Source organism: Lytechinus pictus, chromosome 2 (assembly GCF_037042905.1).
Source record: "Lytechinus pictus isolate F3 Inbred chromosome 2, Lp3.0, whole genome shotgun sequence".
NCBI classification, from domain to species: Eukaryota; Metazoa; Echinodermata; class Echinoidea; order Temnopleuroida; family Toxopneustidae; genus Lytechinus; species Lytechinus pictus.
In genome coordinates this window covers 19341508-19356997 of record NC_087246.1, presented here as the reverse complement: position 1 = coordinate 19356997, position 15490 = coordinate 19341508, and the positions used below count along the sequence as shown (strand labels likewise).

General features: G+C 38.5%; 1 protein-coding gene across 1 annotated transcript; it reads right to left on the bottom strand.

Annotated features, from left to right (window-relative positions):
* Positions 1 to 5752: 5752 nt before the first annotated feature.
* LOC129274246 (heparan sulfate 2-O-sulfotransferase 1-like) lies at positions 5753 to 14152 on the bottom strand. The gene is made up of 8 exons (XM_054911086.2): positions 13790 to 14152; positions 13090 to 13211; positions 12557 to 12685; positions 10858 to 10940; positions 9980 to 10103; positions 9057 to 9148; positions 8395 to 8564; positions 5753 to 7567 (listed from the first exon to the last, which is right to left on the bottom strand). The coding sequence occupies exons 1-8, from the start codon at positions 13914 to 13916 to the stop codon at positions 7413 to 7415; spliced, it is 1002 nt and encodes a 333-aa protein (XP_054767061.2). The 5' UTR covers positions 13917 to 14152; the 3' UTR covers positions 5753 to 7412.
* Positions 14153 to 15490: the final 1338 nt, after the last annotated feature.

The following is a 15490-nucleotide window of genomic DNA, read 5'->3' as shown; positions in this document are numbered from 1 at the left end:
ATATATATATATATATATATATATATATATACATATATATACATAAATATATACATATATATACATAAATATATACATATATATACACATATATATACATATATATATATATATATATAGGCGAAAAAATGACAAGTCGATTTGACGTTGCTGATAGACCACAATTCAATCCGAGCTTTCGGCCTTAGGCCTTCTTCATGGGTTCTATGTGAACAAAAACGAACGAAACATATCAATAGTATAGAGGGAGGAACAGATGGACATATGTTATTATATCTGTACATGTATATGCCCATATGTAACAATAATGTCGTATACAATATATGCACATACATATACATACATATACAAATACACACATGCACATAGACATATATATCTATATACATAAATACACATGTACATATATATAATCACAAAAGGTTTAGTAAATGCCGTAAAAATAAAATCGTAGATTTTAAAAGGAGCATAGCTCTCAAAAATGAAAGGTAAAGTCACACTCTTCGTCAGTGCCCATGATGTGACAAAAAAGACAATTCAAAATCTGTTTCTGAAACAGTCGTGAAAAACACGTCTGTTCATACATATATATACTGACATACATATGTAAATATACACATACATACACATATTATGATATACAAACATGACAAATGTATACAAATAAATATATGGCAAAAAGAAGCTGCTGAAAACTGCTTATCTAATAAAAGAGAGCCAATGGAGTAAATTAGAAAGTCAAAAAGGGGCCTAAGCTTTCGATCCTAGCAGAATCTTCGTCGGAGGCAAAATGACAAACATATAAAGTGGAACAACCATAATATAGACCACAAACAAGCTACAGCAACACTAGAAACAAGGAGACAAAAGGGGCATTAGTGAGTAGAGAAGACCAATCAGGTGAGTGAAGGGGATGAAAGAAAAGGAGTAGGCAGACACAAAGGGAAGTTAGTGTAAGTAAGGCCAAGAGGGATTAAGATAATGAGGCAGGCAACATCAAACAGGATCTGGAACAAAACAGTGATAGAGGGGTGAATAACTAGAGAATTAGTGAGAGGTGGGTCAAACAGGTTACAAAGAAAGGCATAATAAACTGGTGCATAAGAGTGGGGGAAAAAAGGAAAAGAATGGGGAACAACTGATAATGTGCAAAAGACATATAAGTATATATGATAAAGCATTAAACAAACTAAGAGAAGAAGGTAAGTGTAAATATGTATCTATAAGTGATATGTATATAAATATATCCAAAAAAGAAATGTATATGAAAAAATTTAAATACACATATGGTGTAACTGATATTGTAATCCGCTAGGTGTGACGGGAAAAAAACATAGGACTATACAGTAGGAAAAAAAACAACACCTGTATATGTGAAAAAGAGGAAGCAAATTGCCTAAAAAGGTAAAAGCAAATATAGAAGAGAGGGGGTGTATTATGAAGAAACCATAGTATACATGTAAATAAGCAAATGTGGTAAATCTAAAAGAGGTGAGTGGAGAAAAAAAATATATATAATAATTATTATATCGCCTGAATAAGGAAGGAAAAATTGGAGCTGAGCTTGTATGAGATATGGGAGGAAAGTAGAGGAAGAAACTATAATGTAACTATTCAAAAGAGCTGAGGGGAAAAATGATATGTATATATAAATTGAAAGTGGATAGGAAAGAAAAATCAGTCGTTCCCCTCTTGGATGTTCAGGCCATGAGGTTGGGTGGTGCGAAGTCGTCTCATCCAGAGCTTCTCTCTGCTAGTACGGACTAAGTCAGGACGGGTACCTAAAGATTCGATGCCCTGTAGCATCATGTCAGTGATGGAGTGGTTGGGGAGGTTAAAATGGCGGCCAACCGGAGTGTCCAGCTTTACTGTGTTGACGGTGGATCTATGCCCGTAGAATCGTCTCTTGAGTGTGGCCTTGGTTTCCCCTATGTATTGTACCCTACAAACTCTGCAAGTGATGAGATATACAACATTAGTGGTAGTGCATATTATGTTGCCCTTGATTTGGTGAGACAGGCTGGTAGAGTTGCTGGTGAAAGTGTCGCCCTCGTGAAAGTGTATTTCACATATGATGCACCTGTTGCTGGTGCATTTGAAGGTGCCATGCTGTATGGGAGAAGAATGGTTAGTGAGGGAGGGCACTTCAGCACGAACAATGAGGTCCCTGAGATTCGGTGGGCGTCGGTATGCTAGAAGGGGTGTATCGGGAACGGCCTGTTGGAGACGATCAGAAGTGTGTAAAATGTGGTGGTTATCACACAGGATTTTGCGGAGAGGGGGTAGATTGGGATGGAAGGTGGTCACAAGCGGTATTCTGTCGGTAGTCTCCTTGTCACTTTTTGGTTTGAGAACTTCAGATCTGGGGAGAGAACGAACTTTGTTAATTGCCAGTTGGACTGCCCTGGCCCCGTGGCCCCTGGCACAGAGATGTTTCTGCAAATTCCTGGCATGGAAGGAAAAATCAGGGTCCTCGGAGCAGATACGGCGAAGTCTGAGGGCTTGACTGTAAGCGATGCCGGTTTTGCAGTGACGGGGGTGGCAGCTGGATGAGTGGAGGTACTGGTGGGTATCTGTGGGTTTAGAGTATAGGGTAGTGGTGATACCGTTAGACTTTTTCTGGACTGTGACATCAAGGAAGTGGGTTTCCTGTTGGGAGAGATCAGAAGTGAATTTGATGGTCCTGTGGAAGGAATTGATGTGGTCAATGAATGTATGGAGGCTATCTTCATCCCTGGTCCAGATGAAGAAAATGTCGTCTATGTAACGCCACCAAACTCATGGGCGACAGGGGGCTGAATCTAACATCTCAGTGCTGTTCCAGCTTGGTCATGAAGAGACAGGCGAATGAAGGAGCCATCCGGGTGCCCATTGCTGTACCGAATATCTGTAGGTAGTGCTTGCCCATGAATGTGAAGTTGTTTTTTGTAAGTACATGAGACATCAGAGATTTGATATCGGATATGGGGGGACTGGAATGGCCACTGGCGGCCAAGGCTTCACATGATGCTTGGATACCTTCGTCGTGGGGAATGCTGGTGTACAGTGAAGAAACATCGAAAGTGCCGATGATCGCAGTCTCGGGTATCTGGTCCTTGATGTCATTTAGTTTCCTGAGAAAGTCTGGAGTGTCGTGGATGTAAGAGGGTGCACGTGAGACAAGGGGCTTAATGTGGTAATCAACAAAAAGGGAGATGTTCTCTGTTGAGGAACCATTTCCTGAGAGGATGGGTCGACCGGGGTTGCCAGGTTTGTGGATCTTCGGGAGGAGATAGAAGCGGGCAGGTTTAGCATTAGTAGGGGAGAGAAATTTGTGGGCCTTCTCGGAGAGATGCTGTGTTCTTTCATGTCATTCAGTGTTAATTGGATCTGTAGGGAGAAATTACAAGTAGGGTCAGAATCGAGGAGTGCATAGTGAGATCGATTGAGATGTTTCATGGCTTCATCGATGTACTGCTGGCGGTCCATAACAACGACGGCTGATCCTTTGTCTGCAGGCTTGATGATGATGTCGGACCTGTTTTTGAGTGATGAGAGAGCCTGGCGTTCTTCTCGAGGAAGGTTGTCATGTGCTCTGGTGTCGAGGGTATCTGTGGAGCGAACTTGGGATGAGACAGCTTGGATGTAAGTTTCAAGGGAAGGAACTCTATTCTTGGGTGGAATCCATGTGCTTTTCTTGTAGAAAATAAATATATATGTATCTAATGTGGGGTAATTTTACCTGGGTCTTTGGGGTCTTTCGGGATGACTCGGAGGTGTGCAGATGTGTGTGTTCAGCTTCTGGTGTGACCTATATATAATCCACTTCGACCATTCACTTGACATGCTTGAATGAACTATATATATCCATTCCACACAATGGTGGGTCCGCGGAGTACATTCATGGGTAAGAGAGTTATTACATTTGCCGGCGATCTTTTGTGCGTAATGTGTTATACGTTTGAGGGTGTTGTTACATTGTGGGTATAACATCTCTCGCCCGTATGACCTAAAAAAATACTCTTGTGCCCCATTTGCCTTGAAAGTGCCTCAGGCAGTGTTCGAAATTGAGTGTCCCTTAAATTTTAGTCTGGTGCCCCTCCCCCCGCCTCTCTGAAAAGCGTTTCATTGCCGATGGCACTGTAGCTTCCTTATGCAGGCATATGTTTATCATTTTAACAGTAATGTTATGAAACATTTCATGAGAAATAGCCTTAATATTGATACAAACAGTGATTTGCACATATCCCGGAGGTTTGCACATTTCCCGTGAAAATGGTTCATTTGCACATATCCCGTCGTCACGTTTGCACAGACGCCGTTGTTAAATTTTGACAGATATGCACATTTCCCGGCGTGGCGTTTGCACAAATCCCGGCGAAATTTTGCACATATACTGTTGTTTGCACATATCCCGGCGTTTGCACATAACACGGCTCCACACGCTCCCATTGTGTACGCTCCACAACGAAACACACCCATACATACACCCCCACCCACCCACACACATTCATTCTCCATGCCCCCTCGAAATGTTTATCTTCACCAAAACCTGGCGTACTGGTGTTGGGATTTTATTTTATCCATTCACTTTTTTGGGGGGGTGGGAATGGTTGGCTGCTTATCCCATCCCAAATTTTCAACAAAGTTGTATTCTTCTGCCAGGTCATTACAACATCCTATTTTCCAATTAACATGGCAATTTTCATAGAATCTTTTAAAAAGGTTGTCGAATTACGTTTCCTATACGCCACAAAACAATCAACTGAAACAAAATAGACTGAATATTGGCACACTGTCTTCGCTCTCTTGCAAATTGAACAGAACACTACAAAAAACAAAAAACAAAACAACTACCCTGACATTGTTTTCTCATTACGCCACTTAAACGTGGTGACCTGCCACTGATACCTTTCAGTAGCGTAATAAACCAACAATTTGAGGGGCTAGACACGGAATGTTTTGGACAGATTTCGGAAAAGGCTGAAAAAAGCTTATTAATGCAAAAATATAATTCTGTGACAAATTTCGACACAATATATTTAGAAAACTATATCAATCATTTTCTTTTCTCCACTTTCTCCCTTGTTTTGGTCGTGAAAATTTCGAGGGTCCATATGCCCCAAAGTCCCCCTCACCATACCTTAATTTGATTCCTCCCAGTTGTTTCCATGAACATGACCCCAGCTTTTCTGACACCCCTGCGGTGCTCCTGGTTCACTTTTCTGACACCCCATTTTCACATTCACTTTGAGTTTATACAGCGTTCTCATTTTGTGATTAGCTGTTTCGAATATTCGTCACTGTGCATGCTCTATCGCCGGATGAACAGACCAGTCCGGTGGGTGATCTTCGCCTGGGTACAGCTAGTCCAGTTTGGACCTTGTTGTTTGGAAGTGCCCTTTCCCAAAACTAACATAGAGGGCACATGACTCCCAATCTCTAATCATTAAACATCTAACACTTCTTCGCTCGTGGCAGTCTTTCATCGCGCTAGAAATACAATATTATTTTAAAAGTCATTAAATAATCTCATTTGGCAGAATAATTTTTAAATATTAAGTAAGATTTGTGATCTCTGAGGTAAATGTATGTTTAATCCAGGAATATTGAAATGTTAAGGAAATTACTTGTATTTGTTAATTTGGACTACCGATTTTGGGGGAGGGTTGGGGTAACAGTTTAAAACGGCTTTTTGGGGGTTCAATGTGACGCGTAACAAATTGAAAGATCGCTAGCAGGCTGTACCCTAGTCCAGTTTGGACCTTGTTGTATAAAGTCCAGTCACCGAATGGAATTCGAAAACACGTCTCATGAAAAAAAAATGCATTTATATAAATAGTAATATTCATAAATCCCAACCATGGCGTAATTTCCGTAAGCAAGAAATATGGGGCAGTCAATGCAGGAGAGGTGAATGGGTACCGGCAGGGAGTAATTCCTCCAAAAGCTGTGAGCTCCAAAATCAGTAGCTTAGCTTAGCAGGGGTATATGAGGGCGTAGAGCACCTAACAAGGGGATGCATGCATATGCACTATTATATACATGTTCCCTTTATTATTAATGAAACCAAACAAAGAATGAAATAAACTGCCTGTACAAAAACAGTAGGGAAACAGAGGTGTCAAGTGGGGTAAGGGGTGTCATATAAAAGTGGGGGTCATGCTATGGAAAAACGTTTTGTTGAATTTAGTCCCCATCTCTAGCTAATCTTGACCATTCTCTCTCCTTTTCACAGATTCACAATTATGTTCACAGAATGATGAATTTGTTTGGTTACTGATAGTTTATTGTGTAGTCAACCACAGAAGCATCGATCAGAACATCAGTACGTTACATCGAAAAGATATTTTTTATATAAATACTTACTTGTTTGCCTACAATATTCTTCCATTATAATATAAAAACAATCAAAATCAAAAGAAAATTAAAACAAAGTTCTTGGAAGTTTGTCTGTACCCCATAGTAATCAATTACTTAAAAAATTAATGACGCAAAAATTTGAGATATATGAATAATATATATCTTTAAAATATACCGTTGAATTCAAGCAAAAGCAGTGGCGTAATGGGCCCAAAATTGAGGGAGCCAGACATGGCGTACAAGGCAAACTAAAAAATTGCGAACGAGCAAAAATTGAAACCCTTTAATTACAAAAATATAACATTTTGACATAAATTTCAGAAAATTATATGAGTAGTTCATTATTTTACCTGTCCTTTTTCTCTCCGTATCTCTCCCAACATTAATAATTTGATGCTAGAGTCATAATGCCTAGATACGCCACTCCATGGAGCGAGCAGGAGAGGACGAGAAGAATGAATACTCAAGATAAAGGATTTCGAGAAAAGGAAGAAAAGAAAACGAATGAAGTAGTAGATAATAAAGGAAAGAAACGGATATCTAAAAAACGGAAATGAATGACACATATCTGTCATATCACGATCTCGAATATGAAGGAAATTAAAATCTGGTGACATTCTGGAAACACTAATCATAATCATTATTATTGAAAAATGATTTTCCCGTAATGAACGTTTCATATTGATAATATGAAAGCTATTAGAGATTCTATCCAACACCCGGGCTACAACACCACCTGAAAATAATGCATTATAAAACTATAAAATAATTGAACATATAACTAAAATCAAATATACCTGTTACTGTATAATTTGAGTCTTATCTGACTCGTACTTCACATACAATGATTGTATAATTTAAAATATTATATATGCAGGTATAGCAAGAATATAAAAAGAAATACACCAACTTCATCGAAAAAAGAGGGAAAAAAATCATGTTTTAAGCGGCACATTTGTCAAAGTCATCAAGAATTGCATATTAGGTTATGGCTTTCGTCAAGATACACATAGGCTGGTCGATACACTGTTGGCATTCATCTTTCTCATCAATCCAGTTGGGTGTCAAGTTTATTCCAGTCCAAATCTAACCTTGAGCTGATTGAATTTATCGTAGGCATAATCGTATAGTTCGACATCGTCTTTCATGATTTCACGAGCTTTATTCTCCAGTCGATGAGACAGCCTTTTCTTGTTCCTCGTCCGAAATAAATCATTCCAATTAACTAATAGAAAGAATTGGGGGGGGGGGGGGGGAGGAGATAAAATACAATAATGGACACTCCGATTAAAAAAGAAATCGGGATGCATTTTCTTGACAGACCGGGTTAAATTAGACACAACAATTTTAAAAGGGTGTAATGCATTGAGGGTAGAACTCACGAATTTCATGTATTTGAAATTTTATAACTGTGATAAAGTTCAGGAAAAAGACATTTTTCTCTGGTTGTTTTAAAAAGCGACATTTTTCATATCGAGCTATCGATCATATTGGATATCGGGGAATAGGAACATAACGAGTGCAATCATGTCACGGAGATGTGAATACTTAACATAACAGAATAAGAATGCTCGGATAGCACGAAGTCCTCCAAAAGCGAGATGCAATTTACATTCAATGAGAATGGAAACAATGATTAAAATAGGCCTATATAGCAAGTTTGTTACATTTTTCATTATGTATTCATATACCGTAGAACTATTTTGCTCTTTTTATTAAGATAATTATCGAATGTTATATTCTTCATTTTAGAAATTCATTTTTTTTCCACAGGAAGAGGGATTATTTGCCATCTTGTCCCGATTATTTATCACATCACCACGACCATACACAAATGTATACATCGACATAAAAGTAAGGTTTTTCGTTTACAACAGTGGCGGATCCGGAAGGAGGGAGAAAACGTAGGATGTAAATAATATATGGCCCCCCCTAACGCCAGGAAAAACTTGGGAATTGTTCCTTTTATTGTACCATTTGCCTAATTGTCATCCCTGGATCCGTGATCGGTTGATAACACATATTAATGATTGAATCTGAAGTCAAACTTACTGCCAACGTCATTCAAGTCTTTGTAAGCTTTGAACAGTCCACCCAATAAATCCGGCACAAGTAGTTCAATAATTTGAAGAGAAGTCTCAAATTCCTCAGTTATTCCGACGAAAGTGTAGTACTTGTCAATGTTTTCCTTGGCCTTTTCGAGGGACCATTCGTGATCCGTCCTGTATAAATAACAAATATTATTATCGTAGTTATTCCAATCTCATGAATAAAGTTTCTTTATGACTTTATGAATAGTAAGCACTTTCCTAATTTATTTATTTCGAGCATAGGATTAGGAACTATTACTTATAGTGGTCATCTTGAAAAATGGTCTTTGTGGTAGCGGCCTTGCCCGTTAAAATATTGTTCCCGATATGACAACCGATAATTGCAATATATTGTATTACTGGCACTGTGCCTTTATTCCTTTTACCTCGTGTATGCTACTGTTTCAAAGGAAGCAAATTACTGTAGAAAGGCCCATCGCTTTCAGAATTGATTGAATTCAAATTAATTTATGTGACATCTCTAAAAAAAAAACCAAAATACATGTACAATACATCATCTTCTCGATCTACCTTACTTATTTATTTTCGTTGTGTAGTAACTCAAATCATGATATGACGTATTTTCATGTTTTCTATATGTCTCCTCCTATTCATAATACTTACTCGCATTTTGAGTCGTAACCACAGAAAAGTATGTGCCAATTCCACCACGGACCGCACCAGACCAAACCTTTCTTTACACACTTTTCGAGAGTCTTAAACAAGGAGAAAATTACCAAGACAATTTCCATTAAGTTTCCAATTTTCATCATAGGCATATATTAGATTACTCTAAAACGTCCTCACATGTAAATTAAAAAAAAATATATATCATATTGACGTCACTGAACTATCAAATTACAAAAATCATGGATAAGCTCCCATGGGTGAAATCAACCATAAGCGTTTTGCACGATTTTGTCCGTATTGCTCTGAAGATGTCGCCGCGACGTTGCACGAACCTTTTTTTTTATGTAGCCCTTTCCAATTGATGTCCCCATCCTTAAAAAAAATTGTCCTGGCCCTTTTGCGAGACCATGTTACATCACCCTATCCTCTAATTATGCAGAAAACAATAATATATGGGTATGTTATCATTCTGTGAGATAAACATAATAAAAGCAGGCATATTATACCTTTATTATTCATTTATATATAGATAGCATCGATGTTTTTAAGTGGGAGGGAAAGGGGTGACCGCCCTATATGACTTTTGTAATACTGAAATATAGGACATAAAAAGAGGAATAAAAGAGAAGAAACAAGAAAGACGAGCGTAAAAAGAGTATTGTGGTCACGTAACACTATAATATTCTACCCCTAATATACTTTCGACATTTATAAACAGGACAACATCTTAACAGGTTTCCTTCAATTTAGTTTCAGTTTTGCGCCCTATCAAATACCCTGGCACCACCCCTGGGGGGAATGGGAGTCGGGAGGTGACTATCATAATTATGTATTAGGGGATTACAATACATCAACATATCGAATGAAAATCCCAAGCTTAATGGATTGTTTATATAAATAGAAAACTGTCATCTTACCATGTTGTCGTTATGGTGAATGGATGGATCTTGAGCATAATCGCCGAATCTTTCATAGTAAAAACTCGATTCCATACGAGCCACTGGCTCCCGCACGAAGTTGATGTAGATCGGTGGATTTTCCCTTGATTAAAAAAGAACGAACACGACTTGAAACATGCTGTGCGCAAACAACTCTTTATTGTCAGGCCCTAAAAAAAAATTGATTAAGGGGGGGGGGGTGTAGATGATCCCTCCTCCCACTGTGAATGCGTCAATGGTGATTATGTTGAGGTACAGGACGAAGAGGAAGAATGGTGATGATGACGAGGGTGACGGCGATGACGAAGAAGATTATGACGAAGTTGATTATGAAGATAATGGCGGTAATTATGATGATAATGAATTAATAAATGACAATTAAGTAATCTCTAATCTCTAAAGTACGTAAATTACCCAAATACTCTAACAAAATCATGATTTCTAGGCAAAGCTTCCCGCCCTGCCCAATGATTATAGCAAACAAGGCTCATTCTATTTTTATTTTTCAAAATCTTCAGATTAATTCCATAGTGCTACGAATTTTAAATTGTAAATGTGTTACAAGCGATCACAATCAGTTGGAATATTGCTCCAACCATAATCTTTCTTATCGAAATCAGTGACAAATACAAACGATTCTTCGGACTCGCACTGATCATCGCAGTATGGTCAAATTTTGATCAGAATCTAACCGTTGAACAACATGTCGAAATAACATTTCCCAATTCGTGACGTTAGGGAGTCACGATAGGAAAAGAAATGTCGTGTGGGGACAGGACTTCCCTTTATTTTGAACCCCCACAACCAGCATGACCAGGCATTGAACGAAAAAGGGCAAATACCAAAAAAAATCTTACCAAACATCGGTGTAAGGGTGAAAACTCGTGTGCCCATGCACTAGAGTCGGTGGTTTCAACTTCTCAACTTCTTCGATATTTTTCTTAAAAATGAAAGAAATAATCACAGGGGTCAGTCAGTGGCGTAACTACCGGGGGAGGGGCATGTGCCCCCTCCATCGGCTGGTTAAAAAAGGGGAAAAGGAGAAACAGAGAACGTAGAAAGAAAGAGAAACGTAATGGGGGAAGAAAAATCTTGTATATCATCACATCTTGTTATATTGAACTACATGTATATATATCAAATTACATTTCATAAAAAAAAATTGTCATAACTTTATGAAACATAACTTCCTTAGGGCCTATGTGTTCATCATTCCTGGTGCTCCTATTGTCTGTTTATTATAATTATGTTGTGCTAAAACATCCCGTTTTCCAGTAAATATACACCAAATATATTTCCTTGCACTAAGAGTTATTATTGTTTTATGGAGGGACATAATTTTTTTTAATGACTACTGAAAGTGAGAAAGTGATTGCCCCCTGTAAAGGTCTAAATATACAACATTTCTAGTCATAAAAAAAATTCAGCTCGGGCTTCGCGCTCGGATCATTTGGTTTGTTAATTACTTAATGGTCTTAGTGAAACAAGTCTTACAATGCCCCTCTTCAGGTTTGAATTTCAAAAAATTTTCAGCTCGCTCTTTGCGCTCGTAATAATTGATTAGAAGAGATGCGTATCATGTTCATGAATAAAATGGCCACAAAAAGTGCTCCATGTGTTAAGGTGCAATACTAACAAAATCAGCAAACACTTGACGCTCGCATTAGATGACTATGGTGATATCCTCTTCGTGAATCCCCCCCCCCAAAAAAAAAAGTAGTCCGTAAATGTCCCTGTTTGGGGTCAATATATACAAAAATTTCAGCTCTCGCTTCGTACTCGCAGTGTAGGGAGACAGGTACGTATCGTGATTACAAAAAAAATGCCTGTAATGTCCCTTTTTTAAGTGTGAATACCAAATATTTTCAGCTCGCATTATTTGACTAGTGAGATACATATCCGTTTGATGGCACAGTCCTTAAATGTCTCTATTAGGTCAGTGTACCTTGCAATTGAGTACGCTTTGCGAGCTCACTAAGTTACTCAAAATTTTTGTTGGTGCCCCCCATGCCATGACCCATGGTACGCCACTGACAGGTATATTACTGTCCAATGATAGAATGTAAGAGATACTGATCATTAGATGTGTAGGTCTGTGCAAGAAACTATTACCAATAGAAAACCAGGCCTATTCAACTTTTGGTTCTGAAGTTGATTTGAAAATCGTGATAAACTAGATATATTTCGGCCATTGCAAATTTGCAATATCTACGTAACATGATATTCGCGTTGTATGCAAATAAATTTCGATGTTTAAATATCTTTAATGGGAGGACGTAACCCTGGTCGTAATCTGAAATCATTGTAACGGTCAGCTGTGGCGGATCAGAAAGTCCGAATCGACGTCCGTTGATTAAACCTTGATTTGTTCGCCAGCTAGCCTTCAACACCGACGTCTGCTAGATATATCCCTTTGAATAGATAATATCCATCACATGAAAAAATAGGCCCTACTTTTCGTCAGAATTCTCACAAAATTGAGATTTTATACAAATGTCATGTCTTAATGGTTAAAAATCATATTGGAAGAGGGCAAGTAATGAAGGAAAATGTCACCTTTTGTTTTTCAATCTGTATGAGATGATCAGCCACGGTTGTCCAGTTATATTCAAATGCACCAAGGGCAGCTTTATACAGCAATCGACCGGCAGTGCGGGGTATATCATTCATTATTATTACGTGTTTCTGAGGAAGAAAAGGAATAAAATGATTGTCAAAATGAAGTTGTTAAAACAGGCGCGAGCAAATATTCAGGTCTTCAGGAGACCTCGGGGGCTTGTATGTGAGAGAGGGTGACGAGTAAAGGCCTATAACTTGCTGAATATTTTTTTTTACAAAAAAGCTTGTATAATTGTATACTAAGAGTGAGCACAGTGAGCGAAGAACAGACAAAAACTTGTTGAGTACAGGTTAAGAGTTATTTTCACAATTCTTCTTCTTAGAACATTTCATTGAATTTTGCTTGTGCAAATATCTCTTGCAAAAATTGTATAATTTTTAAAGAAAAAAAATATCTTGAACCACGCCACAAATAGCCCTGTTGCAATTGTTGCAAACCTAACACTGCCTGCCATTAAAGTAGAACTTACCATTCCTTTCACAGTTTGGCCGTATCTTGGACCCGTCCAACTAGACTTTTTAGATTTCAAGGTGGGTTTGATCAAAGTCACATTCATTGTCGCTTTCATCCGGTCAGTGCCTGGGTTCACATCTGTAGATAACATTCAGGGTAAAATAGTCATTTCCAATATTTTCAACGTCATTTGAAAGACAAACGCACATACGCACGCGCGCAGATACACACATATCCTCCCACACACACACACACCTGCAAAATACGGTAAGCCTATATCGGATTAGAATAAATTTCCAGTGCTTTGCTTCTTATTTCTCTTTCAACGTCATTTGAAAGACAAACGCACATACGCACGCGCGCAGATACACACATATCCTCCCACACACACACACACCTGCAAAATACGGTAAGCCTATATCGGATTAGAAAAAATTTCCAGTGCTTTGCTTATTTCTCTCCATTCATAAACATCATCTTGTTGTGCTGTTGGTCTTATCCTTAAAAGATGACAAGTCATGAATGGGATTGTGTTATTTCAGGCTGATGTCATCAATGCGTAGAAAGCACTAATACGTTTCAAATAATTATATCAAGTATGTCTTGTTTTGAAATGCGTTATACTAAGATTTCGAAATGACACGAAAGAAAACAAAATAACAATTTTAAAGGGGAATGCCCCCAGGGAATCAATTTCAAGACTGATAATTTCATACCTCTCACGTGTCTCTCTTCCAGAACATCTACTGGTGCAAAGAATCCAAGATCTAAGGCCATGAAATAGTTCACAAATGCCCCGAAAAGGAACGCAATTGCAAAGTATGGAGACAGACATCTTGCCATGTTTTAATTACAGGAATCTCTTCTGATATTAGTGTGAAGTTATCACCCAACGATCTTTGATCAGTTGCCACTGTCTGTGTCCGTTTTCTTGAAGAAAATCAGGGCTGTAGTCGACTGAGTGAAATCAAAATCATTCGTCAAACCTCCTGATTGTTTGACACGTAACAGAAAAAAGGAATAAGTAAGGAAAGGGCAAGGACGAACTGGTTACATCAAGGCCTCGCACTACTACGACTGAATGACCATGATCATGGGTGGTGCTACATCGAGAGGGGGCGACCTAATGATATTTCAATCAGTAAAACGGGGAAGAGAGGAATACATATGAAAGGATGAAGGAAACAGGAAGAAAAGGGGAAAGATAGTATCATAATGAGAGATCTGAGCAAAGAAATTAAGTCACTTTTAAGTAGGACCTTGCCCCCATCCCGCATGGAAAGGCCCTGATGCCGCCCCTTATTATTATGATCACACTAGTTGATCGATCAGAGAACGCTATAAAACTTTTATGAACAGCAATGTCATTAACGAGTCTGATAAAAGAACCGTGTGATAATACATTCCAATCTTCACAACATGCCTTGCCACATAAAGCAACAGCTTATGTGCAAACTCGATTCTTATCGTCAGTAATGGTGCAGTCACATTTTCCCTACGGTGGCTGTACGGCGAGTCAAAAACAGCCGTTATTCATTTTTATTTCAAACCACCTATATTGAGCTGGTACACAAAAATGTTGAAACGGCTGTTTTCGAGTCGCCGTAGGGGAAATGTGATTGCGCCATAAGTCCCGGTGACAGATAAAAAGCCTCCATTTAAACTACAATTACATGGCTATTGATATAGACCGATTTGATTTGATTGTTGCTTTTGATGGCAATTACTAACCAGGAGCTTCAAATATGCCTAACAAAGGGTGTATTATGCTCTGACATAGCAACGCACCTGGGCTATTGCATAACTACAAACCATAAACACAAGTGCTCGGAATTCGCATGACTCGGCTTCGAATGTTCTGACTGTATTCTTAACAAGTAATACCGGTATACAATAGAGCAACCGCATATGCATGGTTTACGTCATCCTGATATTTCAACAATTCCATTTAGGCTATTCAGAGTGAGACGCAATTGATAATGGTACCCTTATCAAGAAGTAATTGAACGGAATATTTTATTTTTAGTTAAAAGTATCATCATAATGATAGTCTTTGTTTGATCAAATCATGACCAACGCCAAATGACTATTTAATGTTGATGAAAACATTAATATTTCACAAAATCGTCAATCCAGACTCGGACAGTTTCACTCGGAGGAACTTGAGCCCAGTCGGAGGAAATTTCGGAGGAGTGCCCGTCTAGACAGATTCACCTCGATCTTGCTCCGACCAACCAGTAGGAGTAGGAGTAGGTATGGCTGGAAGTATTTTAAGAATATATTCCTCGGTAGATATTGTGGGAAGAAAGCCATAGAGGGGAATTATTCATTATTGTAGTGAGTATAATAATTATGTTGTATATTCTACATATCAATGTCCTATTATGTCCTATTATGCATTCATGATTAGGATGCAG

Excerpts from the sequence above, each read along its gene's own strand:
- LOC129274246 (XM_054911086.2), bottom strand. The coding sequence starts at position 13,916 with ATGGCAAGATGTCTGTCTCCATACTTTGCAATTGCGTTCCTTTTCGGG. Across the intron at positions 12,686-13,089 it reads GCCAAACTGTGAAAGGAATG|AAACACGTAATAATAATGAA; the intron begins GTAAGTTCTACT and ends TTTCTTCCTCAG. Across the intron at positions 8,565-9,056 it reads GGTTACGACTCAAAATGCGA|GACGGATCACGAATGGTCCC; the intron begins GTAAGTATTATG and ends TTATTTATACAG.